A 12,524-nucleotide genomic window follows, 5' to 3' on the forward strand; every position below is an offset into this window, starting at 1 on the left:
TTATAACCCACAATAATGTGACTAATATTATTGCACTAAATGCATTTATTTTATAACTTGCTTGTGCCTGTAATGCACTCGGTGGAACGACAAACAAGTGAAAGAAGGCTCAACCATGCACCGACCATATGATCACGTGAGCGCCAGTTTGTCGACCACCCATATGGCAATGCCCAAGGGATGATAGCCACCCAGAGTGAATCTACATAATCCAATGAAACTGGAGGCGTGCCGACGGACAAACTTTGTCTTGTTACCATTAGTTTTTTCATCTTGGGGCGTCGCCAGAGCTCGTGAAGATCCCGAGTTTCTTCAAACTCGGTGCTTCCTGCATAGCACCCCAGCTGAGCTGAAGAAAGCCTAGTAAAGTAGTGGAAAACCACACACGTAGTTTCCTGGCGCTCAGGACTTCTTCGCGATGTTCTGCGTAGTATCTCGATGAATGCATCCGACCACGTTCACAAGCCTCCGGATCTTCATTTCTTCGCCTACGCGAACTCTCGGCTTCCCTCAATCTAAACTCCGGATGTTCTCTTCTGTGACGCTTATTTTCAGCTTCCTTAGCTCTCGCTTCAGTCTTTCGGAAGCAACTAGTGTCCAGTTCTCTGGTCGAAACCTCTCGAGTCACCGTCAGAGGCATTGGCTGCAGTCACGGGCACCAGGCGCGTTCGGCGCGAACGCGAGGAAACGCGATCGGCGTTGGCAGCAGCTCAACGCATCCCACTACCACATTCCTCACTGCTCCTCTCTACCTCGCACCCGCTATGCGGGCGATGTTTTTTTATACCCTGATTTCACTTTTTCTCTCAGCTCTCTCTCCCCCAGCTAGGCGAAGCTATCGTACGGCTGGTATGTGGTATGTCGTTTTGTGTTTACGCCACTAAATTTTCCGACCAATGAGAGGTAGACAGCTTCGCTATAAAAATGTGGTTGATCCCTCTTATATAGGAATCGGTATAGAACACGAAAGTGAAACGTGTCTTCACAGAAGTAGTGTAATGTTTATTGCACATTGATATATAATGTCTATTGGTGTTTTGTGGCTAAAGCGCCCTTAGGCGTTGATGCACCCACGCTGACGCCTGGTGGCACGTCTCCTCCATCACGACTACCAACGTCGATGACCATGAGCAACCGTCGTGCATATGGAAGCTGCACTACGCTGCACACGCTAGCACAACGCGAAAGACGAAGCACGTAACTGACACACTAATACAACGCGCAAGACAAAGCACGTAACTGAATCGTCACCGAGTCAAATCAGCGCGTACAGCGCGTCGTAATTGCAGCCTCCGCGATCAACTTCAGAAACATTTTCAGAGCTAATTGCGGAGGCCACGCTCCGCTGTGCTGAGTACGGTGAACGCCACCTAGGTGGCGTTGGTAGTGCTTCTTGATGCCAGCGTCCCTTCGAATGCTGGCATCGAGGCGTCGTAGTACTGAGACCACCGAAGCGTTCACTGTCGGTGCGCGTTAAGGCCGGAATACATGGAGCGAATAACCGGCGTCCGAGCGAAGAACTTCGTCGGGCGGCGAACGTCCGACGGCCGGCGTCAAGAAATTTGCCGTCCGCAGCCGATCTGCCTGTCCAAACATTTTCGTCGGGCGAACGCCGCCGCCGGAAGCGTCTAGCGCGCAGCGGTGGACGACAGCCAATCAGGAGGCACTAGTTCCGGTCGCAATGCATGCTGGTGTTTCGCGCGCGCGCGCCTTTTCGCGTCGTCTGCAATCGCGTTGGTGTTGCCGTGTCTGCATGTCTCTGCACCGATTGAGTAGTTCCTAGTATGATTTCTCAGGAATCGCGTTGTATTTGTACATCCCATATCCGCTGATCTGCGAGGAAACAGACAAGCAGTGCAAGCTCTCTACAACAACCTTCAACAGAAATCTTCTGATCTCAGAGGCCACATGCTGTCGTCATGCCTATCTCCCGACTTCCCCGATAGATGGCGTTGGCATCGGATATTTCTTTCGCTAGGCTTAGACACGTTCGAAACGAGAAGCGATCTCGAAAACTACTCAAGGTTATCCATAATACTCTGTCGTCGAAGCGGCCTGAGACTAAGCGAAAGCCGTTTACGCAGTCATTTGCTTCCAACTAAGTGAATTCTACAAGGACAACGCCAAATTCAGTTCGAAGCGGGCGGCCGGGACCGCCGCCAACACGGCGGCCAACGCGCGGCGGCGTTCGCCGCATGTATTGCAACACAGCAAACATCCTGCGTCGTGTCGCCGCGTCGTTACTTGACGCGTGAAGTTCGTCGAGAAAGTTCGCTCCATGTATCCCGGGCTTTAGTGTCATAATGCAGTACTTCTCTTTTCTGCTCATAGGCGGCGGCACCGCCCCGAGCAAGAGCGCGGGTACACGGAGGAGTGTTAGATATATAAGGCGCGTCTGTGTAGCTCTCTGCGAATGCGTTTGTGGCGCAATTAAAGGCAATAAAGAAAGAAAAAGCGTTTGTGGCGCAATGGGTTAAACGCTCGGCGATCTATCGTCGCGGACCGAGAGGTCGTGGGTTCGATTCCCAAATTTTGCATGTTTGTGGAACTTTTTCTTCTGGTTTCTTTCTTTGTATTATGTTCTATGACGTATTTCCGTGACGGAAATACGTCAGTGAAGTCTTGGTGGACCCCGGAATAAAACACTTTCGTGTTAAAAACTGCGCCTTGCGATGACGTCGCCGCGCGTTGCTTAGCAACCACCTCGCGGTGCGGCGTGTCCTTCGCCTCCTCAGCGTGCCATGCACATGTTACTTTGACATTGGACGTCAAGGAGAGGGTAGGAGTGCATGCGCGTGGCGCACGCTATTCTCGGTAGAGAGAAAGAGAAACTGAGAGCGAGAGAAATAGAAAGAAAGAAATTCTAGCAGTCCCAACGAGGCAATGCGCAGAGCTGCTGCCGTCGCCGTCCGCATTTCCCCGCATTAGCGCCGAACGCGCGCGGTGTCCGTGACTGCAGCCGGCGCCTCTGGCGGCGGCTTGGCAGGTTTCGATCAGCCATGCCCCGGCAAGAGTGTAGGTGCATCTTAGCCGTGACGTCAACAGGGAGATAAAGCTCGGAGCCACCGCGACGGCGGCAGAACTCTCGTTGACTGCGTGGCGAGTACATGGAGCCTAGATATGGGACGATCAAAAAAGATCCGGACATCTGAAGAAGAAACCGCTCATCTTGAAGCGCGTCACGCGGCCAAGCGAGAATATGCGCGCCGGCGGCGAGCCGATTTCCCGGAATATCGTGCCTAGCAGCACTTAGCATTTCCTAGCCAAACTTGCCCAAGCCTAATAACACCTGCAAGAAGCTTGGCCGACCACCAGCTCTGCTGTTTACTGCAGCCTTTCACCACTAGTGCAAGTTGCCCGCATTTTTTAAAGGTTTTTCGCTTGTTTCTTTTTCCTTTTTTTTATTTTACCCCTGCATGTATGATATCAGGTCTGCTTTTTATGCGGTTTGACGTGAACTCCTCATCAAGCATTCTGACAAATATGAATAACGCTTCGCACTAGAAATATCTGCACGAAAACTACACTGGACGAAAAGAAGACACGAGACAAAAAGCATTGCAATATCAACTACTTTACTGAAGCTTCACTTCACCTCTGTATAATGATAATGATGTTACATATTTTATAATTACTAAAAAGGCTATTCCTCTTACAGTTTCGATGTTTTGATCATCTTGTAGGGGTGTTTGGATGCCTGTTCTTTGTTCTCGGCTAGTTAGAAGGTCACTGCTTGTCGAAGTGCTCTGCATGGTCGTTTCTTCTTAGGGCCTGGAATCTGCAAGACAGAATGCTTTGTTGAAAAACTTTAGGAACAGGTCGTTCTCCTATTTGTGCACCATGAGTTTTTCCCATGTCGCCAAAGTCAATTGCATCAACCTAATTTTGAACGAACATGAGTTGGGACTCGCCTAATGCTATGGTTACAGCAGTGGTTCATCAAAAGTATAACTTTTTTGTCATTAATTTGGAGGTCCTAGTTAGGAACACTACAAAAGTGCTTATGCTTCACGCGTTCTGGTCAAAATTTCAGTATGGGTTGACACACGACTATAAAAGGATAAACACGCGTATTTCTATCATTTTTTATTCGCATACCCTAAAGGCCCTTTTCGGGTCTTACGTAAGGGGGAAGGTGTTACAGTAAACATAGGGAGTTACAGTGAAGCAGGTGTACAGTCATTAACAGCAACATCAATGAAGCAGACAATATATGACACTCGCGTATACAAAAAGTATTACAGAGTTGTAGACATAAGTATTCAGACACAATTATAAATGTGATGCCAAGCGAACTATTCAGCTTATGTACAAATCTGTCGTGGTATGCCACAGGTTCAGTGTTCGTTCAGTACAGCTGTCAAAATAAGCACACTGAAATAACATTGAAATACTATTATCACAAGGCCATTCTAATTGTTTCCTGCTGTTGCAATAAGCACGTTGAGAAACCTCCGCAGTAATTCCATGGGACAGATAACGCCATTCTAATATCTGCCTTCAGGAATTCCCACGAGAGAAAAGTACATAAATCGTCCCTCATTTACTACATGAATCAGTATTTGCCGGAAGCATTTATAGCCTTGGCACGGTTACTTGTACATTTAATTCCTTCAATTACATTGAAATTCAGTTCAATTCGGGTTATATTTGAATACAGACATGTCCAGAAACTCTAGGACCAATGCAAAAGCACCTCTGCGAGAATATACGGCCTTTGCAGCCGTCAGCGTTGTACCCCTAAAAGAAAGCTAATTAGAGTGATCTCAGACGTCATAAGAGTTTAGTTGCATAATGAACACCACCAAAGCAATCCTCCAAAAATAATTTGAAGTGAATGTTTACATGCGTGCTGCCATGTAAAACATTATATCCGGTTTTAAACCCTATATCTCGTTTTGAGTCTATTGACTGAGTATATCTCAAAGGAAAAATTATTCGAAATGCCGCTCTACCATACCCACGCCCATAAGTGCCGTAGAATCTTTTAGTTCTAGCAGTTGTGAATTTGCAAATCTTTCAAGCTATAGGCAGTACACCTCGCAATTAGGGTGGTAAAGGAGCGAAGGTCCGATCAAATTTATTGATATACTCAGCTAGCGTTCCTTGAAGTCGTTCAAATAAAAGAAATACGACACTTTATTACATTGTGGTAATAGACGCTTATGTCTAGGCAAATGGAATATTTCCCGAACAGATCGGTTTCGCATTGTGTATAAGGCTTTAAGACTAGGTTAGATATCTGCTGTTGTTGCAACTGATTGCGCTTCTTCCACAATAAAATTTCTTGCTTGTTTGTTTGCTGCGTACAATCCACGTATTTATACATACGCGTATGAGTTCTAATACTAATATGTCAGGATTTTATGTAATTTACACCGAAGATGTGCCGGTGCGCTGAAGGTTGCCACCACAGTAGCACATTTCTTTGGAAATTGCGCAACTACAATTTTCTTCTTCTTCGCTATAGTTCGTTTATTACTATATCCACAAATTTTTATTCTAAGCTTAAACTGTACTTTTGTAAAGCATAAAAAATGTACAATGAGGAAGGCGCAGGGCACGAGATGTGGTGGCCAGTTTTCATGAAATTGGCTGATATTATAATTGATACCGAACTCTGATGTATTTATACACATTTAGAACAAATTATGGGCTCGACACTATTTGCGACGTATGTGTGCTGAAAATATGTAGCGAAATTCGTCGACGATTCACTTGAGTGATGAGAACGAGCGCTCAAGCTTCCTATGGTGCTAATAATCGTTCAGTGAAACAGCAGTGTAGGGCAACGAATTTATTAATGTTTCGCCGAAAAATGGGCTATGCGCCAGATGCCTGGTAAAGAAAGACAATTTAATTTATGCCCAGCTTCAATTTAGCACATGCGACCTAAAGTGAATAGATAGAATAGTAATCATCATCATCAGCCTATATTTATGTCCACTGCAGGACGAAGGCCTCTCCCTGTGATCTCCAATTACCCCTGTCTTGCGCTAGCCGATTCCAACTTGCGCCTGCAAATTACCCAACTCCATCACCCCACCTAGTTTTCTGCAATTCTAGACTGCACTTCCCTTCTCTTCGTATCCATTCTGTTACTCTAATGGTCCACCAGTTATCCATCCTACGCATAACATGGCCTGGCCCAGCTCCATTTTTTCCGCTTAGTGTCAACTAGAAAATCGGCTATCCCCGTTCGTTCTCTGATCCACACCACTCTCTTCCTGTCTCTTAAGGTTAGTCTTAGGATTTTCGTTCCGTCGCTCTTTGTGCTGTCCTTAACTTGTTCTCGAGCTTTGTTAACCTCCAAGTTTCTGCCCCATATGTTAGCACCGGTAGAATGCAATCATTGTACACTTTTCTTTTCAACGACAGTGGTAAGCTCTCAGACAGGATTTCGCAATGCCTGCCGTGTATGCACACCAATCCAATTTTATTCTGCTGTAAATTTCTTTCTCATAATCAGGGCCCCTGTGAGCAATTGACCTAGAAAAACGTACTCCTGTACAGACTATAGAGGTTGACTGGCGATACTGAATTCTTGTTCCCTTTCCAGGCCATTGAACATTATCTGTCTTCTGCATATTAATCTTCAACCCCACTCTTACACTTCCTCGGTTAAGGTCCTCAATCATTTGTGGTAATTCGTCCCCATTGTTGCTGAATAGGACAATGCAATCTGCAAACCGAAGGTTGCTGAGATATTCGCCATTGATCCTCACTCCTAAGTCTTCCCAGTCTAAGAGCTTGAATACTTCTTATAAGCATGCAGTGGATAGCATTGAAGAGATGGTGTCTCCTTGCCTGGCCTCTTTCTTGATAGGTAGCTTTCTACTTTTCTTGTGCAGAACCAAGGTTTCTGTGCAACCCTTGTATATATTTGCCGTGACATTCACGAATGCCTCCTGTACTCCTTGCTTACGCAATGCCTCTATGACTGCTGATATCTCTACTCCATCAAATGCTTTTTTTTTTCATAATCTACGAAATCCATATAGAGAGGTTGATTGTACTCCGCAGATTTCTCTATTACCTGATTGATGACATGGATATCATCCATCGTAGAATATCCCTTTCTGAAGCCAGCCTGTTCTCTTGGATGGCCGAAGTCAAGTGTTGCCCTGATTTTATTGGAAATTATCTTGGCGAATATTTTATACAATACTGAAAAGCAAGGTAATGGGTCTCTAATTCTCCAATTATTTAACATCTCCCTTTTTATGGATGAGTATAATGTTGGCGTTCTCCAGCTTTCTGGTACGCTTGAAGTCGTGAGGCATCGCGTATAAATGGCTGCCAGTTTTTCAAGCATGATATCTCCTCCGTCTTTGATTAAGTCGACTGTTCTTCCAAATTATCCAGCAGCTTCATCCCGGGTCATGTCTTTCAAGGCGCTTCTAACTTAATCGCTAGTTATAGAAGGAGCCTCTATATCCTGTTCATGATTACTTCGAATGAAAGTAGCTTGACTGCTCTGGGAACTGTACAGGTCAGTATAGAATTCTTGCGCTGCTTTTACTATGTCATCGAAATTGCTGATAATATTACCCTGCTTATCTTTCAGTGCATACCTTTTGCCTTGTCCTATGACAAGTTTTTTTCTCACTGATTTCATGCTGCGTCCATATTTCACTGCTTCCTCAATCTTTTTCACGTTGTAATTTCGGATATCCCTTGCTTTCTTTTGTTGATCAGCTTCGACAGTTCAGCGAATTCTATGTGATCTCTTGAGTTTTACACTTTTACGCTTTGCCGTTTCTGTATTAGGTCCTTATTACTTGAGAGAGTTTAACTGCTGGTTGCCTAGGTGCCTTACCTGCCACTTCAATTGGCACTTCTGAGATCGGCGTGCTTACAGTTTCATTCATTACCTCTATGTTGTCTTCCTCTTCCTGTTCTGTAGCTGCATATTTGTTTGCGAGCACCAGCCTGAATTGGTCTGCTTTTACCCTTACTGCATCTAGGTTGGCCTATTTATTCTTGACTAATTTATTATTTCTCTCTTCAAATTGAGAGAAATCATAGACCTCACTAACCTATGGTCCCTGCACTTTACCCCTCCTAACACTTCGACATCCTACATTATGCTGGGATCGGCAGAGAGTATGAAATCTATTTCATTCCTTGTTTCTCCATTAGAGCTTTTCAAGGTCCATTTCCTGTTGCTGCGCTTCCTAACGAAGGTATTCATTATTCGCAGCCTATTCCTTTCCGCGAATTCTACCAACATCTCTCCTCTAGTGTTCCTAGAATCGATGCCGTAGTTGCCAATTGCTTGCTCACCAGCATGCTTTTTCCCCACTTTTGCATTGAAGTCGCCTATGACTACAGTATACTGAGTTCGCACTATTCTCATTGCTAATTCAACATCTTCATAAAACTGTTCCATTTCTTCATCATAGTGACTATTTCTTCATCATCGTCACCTTCATTGCATAGCTCCTCTTCAGCTTTATTACGACGACTGCTACCCTCTCGTTAATGCTGTAGAGTTCATTAATGTTGCCCGCTATGCCCTTATGGACTAGAAATCCCACTCCAAATTATCTTATCTGGAAGACCTCCGTAGCAGAGGACGTGGCCGTTAGTCAGCACTGTATAAGACTCGCCAGTTCTTCTAACCTCACTAATGACAATCCTATCCCAGGCAATACCTTATAATTCTTCATATAGCCCTGCTAAGCTAGCCTCACTCGATAGGCTGCATGTGTTGAACATTGCCAGGTTCAGTTCCCAGTGGCGGCCTTTCCAGAGATTCTTAACACCCTCTTCCGCATCGCAAGTCTGACCGCCGCCTTGGTCAGGTGCTTTGCAGCCGCTGGTGACTGAGGGCCGTGCGGTAATTGCAGGAGTCATGAGGGAAGTAGTGGTCGAATACTGCATCAGGGAAGCCAATTCCTGTTCTGGTGACGAAATGACTTTATTGAAGCTTAGTAGACCTTCCTAATTTGGTTGCACCTGGACTAGTATAGAGCCAGTAGCTCTCGGCGATATTTTTTTTTCTGCGGGTGTCAGTTGCCACTCTATACCTGAAGGTGTAGTGGACTGGAGGAAGATTCGAACTTACGACCTTCAGATTAGAAGCCGGGTTTTCTACCTATGCTCCACGCCACCAAAGAGAATGGTAATTTATTTATATTGCACTGCCTACCAAGCGTAATTCATAATAAGTACACTTACAGAAAAAACGTCCCTACGCGCGTTTACATGTACATATTTATGTGTTCTAGATGCTTGCGCTCTTATTCTCCGATTGCCAACATATACACAGGAGCCACGAATACTAGCCTCTTTTGTACGTGGTAGCTATAAACACCAGGCCGTTCTCAAAGAGCTTTATTCTGAGTAGTTGGCCTCAGCCTAAATGTGCTACACTAACATGGGTAATGATGCAGTTTCTGTGCCGCAGTAGAATGCGCCCATAATTGACTCGGCTATGCTGCCATGTTAACGACCAGTATTCGTTACGCACATATTCTCGTAGTTTATACAATCGTCTCTCCCTCATTCGCTCCATTTTTCTTCTTCCCCACCATAGGGTAGCAGGTCTAAGAACATAAAGTGAAACCTTCCTTCGTTCTGCAACTAAATTCCCTCTCTCTCCATGTATATTACCACCTAGCGTTTTGGGGAGTAAACACACGGAGAAGACAAGAAAGTAGAGGATCCGACTGGACGATCTGAGCCAGGGCTAAGCCACCTTGTCATCTTGTCTCCTTGTCGTCAAACCGCCTGACAAAACAATCGTCCGGGTCAGACAAAACAATCTTCCGTCGAACAATCAGTCCGGGTCCGAGAAAAGAAAATAACAAATGTTTTTATCTGTTTCTTCGATAATTTGCTCTCGCAATTCTTTTGATTATTAATGAAGTTCGCTATTTTCATCCGCATTTTGCTGGGTGAATTAAGGGTGGTTGGAAACCTGGTAATGACAACTGGTTGCACCAATATTGTATAAAATGGTACTTCAAAGCAACCTGTAAATACCTCGGCGATGTATAGGAGATCGTTTCACAAGGTAACCAACTGTCTATTATCTTCCGCGCACAAGGGTGCGTGTACGCTAACATTACTTGTCCAACATTTTCAATGCAAAATTTTGTGGTTGAGGAAAGGGCAGAAATATTACGATCGGATCGCGCAGCGAGAGATGTTTGTACATGTTGCCCTTAATGATAATCACGAAGAAACGAGAAGCATGCATCGAAATCTAGGCCTAAACGACTTCGTAAGGCGGGGTGATTTGCAGGTGAAGAAATTTGCGACCGGTAGGCGTGTTATTATGTGAACCCTTTGTAATGTCGCATGCATTCAGGCTTTAGTTCATGTTGATCACAGGCATGCACGTTGAACGGCTCCATAATTCGCTTCACTCAATGTGAGCAAGGAAGCTGGGTAGAAGAAAACCTCAAAGTGAGAATGCAGAAATTTCAAATGAAACAAAACATATTTACCCCTAGAATGTCAGTGTCTCCTGAAGAGACCAATGTGTCATAGGTAGCAATGCTATGAGACCGTCCGCTGAAGCAAACCTATGATATGACCAGATGTAGCCCGCATTTATCCCACGAAGCAACTTCTGGTGCCGTCGTCTCTTCGTCAATGCGGTTAACCTACACAGGATGCTGAAGCGGAGTAAAAAACCAACGTTACGGACAGTTCACGAGCAGCTGTAATCCCAATGTCACCCTTCTTTTTTTTACAATCAACGTCAACAGGATTATACTTTTTTACCGTGCGGAACATCTGCCAGAAGGATTGCTGTTTTTGAACGGAAGTGCAAACGCCAAGCCAAAAGATTCCACTGTAGTCCTAAAAAAATCTTGTTATCTTGTTTACGAACTGAAACTCCACATGCGTGCCTAATACACACACATGAAAAAGAATGCTGCACTTTACCATTTTTAGACAAGTATATTTTCGTACACACAAAGCTGCTGTTGCTGCTACGAAGCTTGAAACAGCACGCAGAAAGAAGAAGTTCGTATAAAACGTGCGCGGAAATGTACCTTATAACTGTACCTTCACATTTCGAGGATATTATTTCCATCTGCGTAGCGTAGATTAATTTTGTCGTCCGGGTCAGCCTTTGGATGAAGTTTGCATGAAGATTCGGTGTATCCCTCACCTGTGCGTGTGATTCGCTGAGAGATAGACCACAAGGAGCACCAGTTACATCCGAACATTGACTATTCTGACCTCAGCTGGAGTCCCCACGTCTCCTACATGAAGAAAAAACTCATTTGTATTGAGAATATCTTTGAATTCGTAGCTGCAAAATCCTGGGGACCATTCGTGCGTTCCGTGCTACAGCTATACATGGCACTTTTCCCCGAATTTTTCCTATACAGTGCCTCTGCCTTGTCCAACACATGCAATTCTAATATCCTCACACTACAGAGCGTACAAGCCCAAGCACTTCGGACATGTCTTGGCCTCTTGAGATGTTCAGCGACAGCTGCAACGATTGGCATTGCACACGAGCACCCGATCACCACTCATATCGTCGGTAAGACGCTAAATGCGCACATTCGACACCTTTCCCGGCGACCATCTCGTCATTTAGTGGATTTGCCAGTGCGAATACCACAGTCTACATTCTGTAGTATCGTGATGAGACATCATGCATCAATACCATCTGGCTTCAAGCCTGCAAAATGCCCAACATCGGTATTGAGGTGTCTCCGGCAAGTTCACGTGTGCCTCTCAGTTCCTCGGATTACAAAAAAGGCAGACTTGTCACTACTATCCCCGAAGCAGTTGTGTCTGCTTCTCCTCAACAAGTCTTATTTTGACCGCATACACATTTACCACAGACGTTTCCACCCAATTTCAGCAGACCTGCCGGAGCAGTTCTCGTTCCATCGGACGCGTCTCCTTGCAAATGAAATATTCGCACAATACCATGTCTACAGCAGCAGAATTTGCAGCTCTTCAAGGTGCACTCAATTACGTGATCCAGCAGCCATCAAATCTTTGGGCCATTCTCTGTGATTCCAAAGCAGCCATGAAATCAGCAGTTTGAGCTACGTCATGGGTTACACACCAGCTAGTGCACGAAATAAGGCACGCTCATCATCGACGTGCTTGGTAAAGGACACGACATTGTATTTCAGTGGTTGCCGAGCCATTGCGGAATTCTCGGCAACGACAGGGCAGATGAAGGTGTGGGCTCGGCTCATCGAAAACATCAGCGTGTTCCTGTACCACTCTCAAGAACAGGTGCTGCGCTGGTTCTTCAATCGGTTGCTCGCCACATCCCAGTTTTACGATGGAAAACACCGGGTTTCATCAACTCACGCTTGCACTCTCTCGACCCTACTTTGCAACTTCGCCAACCACCTGGACACTTTCGTCGCGAAACAACTTTAATGTGTCGCATGTGGTTCGGCATTGCCTTTACTAACGCTATTTGTTGTTGATAGGAATGACCAATAGTGTGGCGTGCAATTTGTGCCGGTGTGACTAGACTCTAGGGGACCTTCTGTGTCGCTGCCCATCTCTGACACTGAACGATGTAC

The 12,524-nt window shown here is 45.3% G+C and overlaps 1 protein-coding gene across 1 annotated transcript in view; it reads right to left on the reverse strand.

Moving 5' to 3' along the window:
* Positions 1-10,585, reverse strand: part of LOC125939844 (uncharacterized) — a 71,717-nt gene extending 61,132 nt beyond the window's left edge. Inside the window, exons 1-2 of the mRNA XM_049655323.1 lie at positions 10,458-10,585; positions 3,657-3,778 (exon numbers count right to left, since the gene is read on the reverse strand). Coding sequence (XP_049511280.1) covers positions 3,657-3,752 — 96 coding nt within the window. The 5' untranslated portion in view covers positions 3,753-3,778; positions 10,458-10,585. The remainder of the gene's footprint in view (positions 1-3,656; positions 3,779-10,457) is intronic.
* Positions 10,586-12,524: the final 1,939 nt, after the last annotated feature.

Source organism: Dermacentor silvarum, chromosome 9, assembly GCF_013339745.2.
Source record: "Dermacentor silvarum isolate Dsil-2018 chromosome 9, BIME_Dsil_1.4, whole genome shotgun sequence".
Taxonomy (NCBI): Eukaryota; Metazoa; Arthropoda; class Arachnida; order Ixodida; family Ixodidae; genus Dermacentor; species Dermacentor silvarum.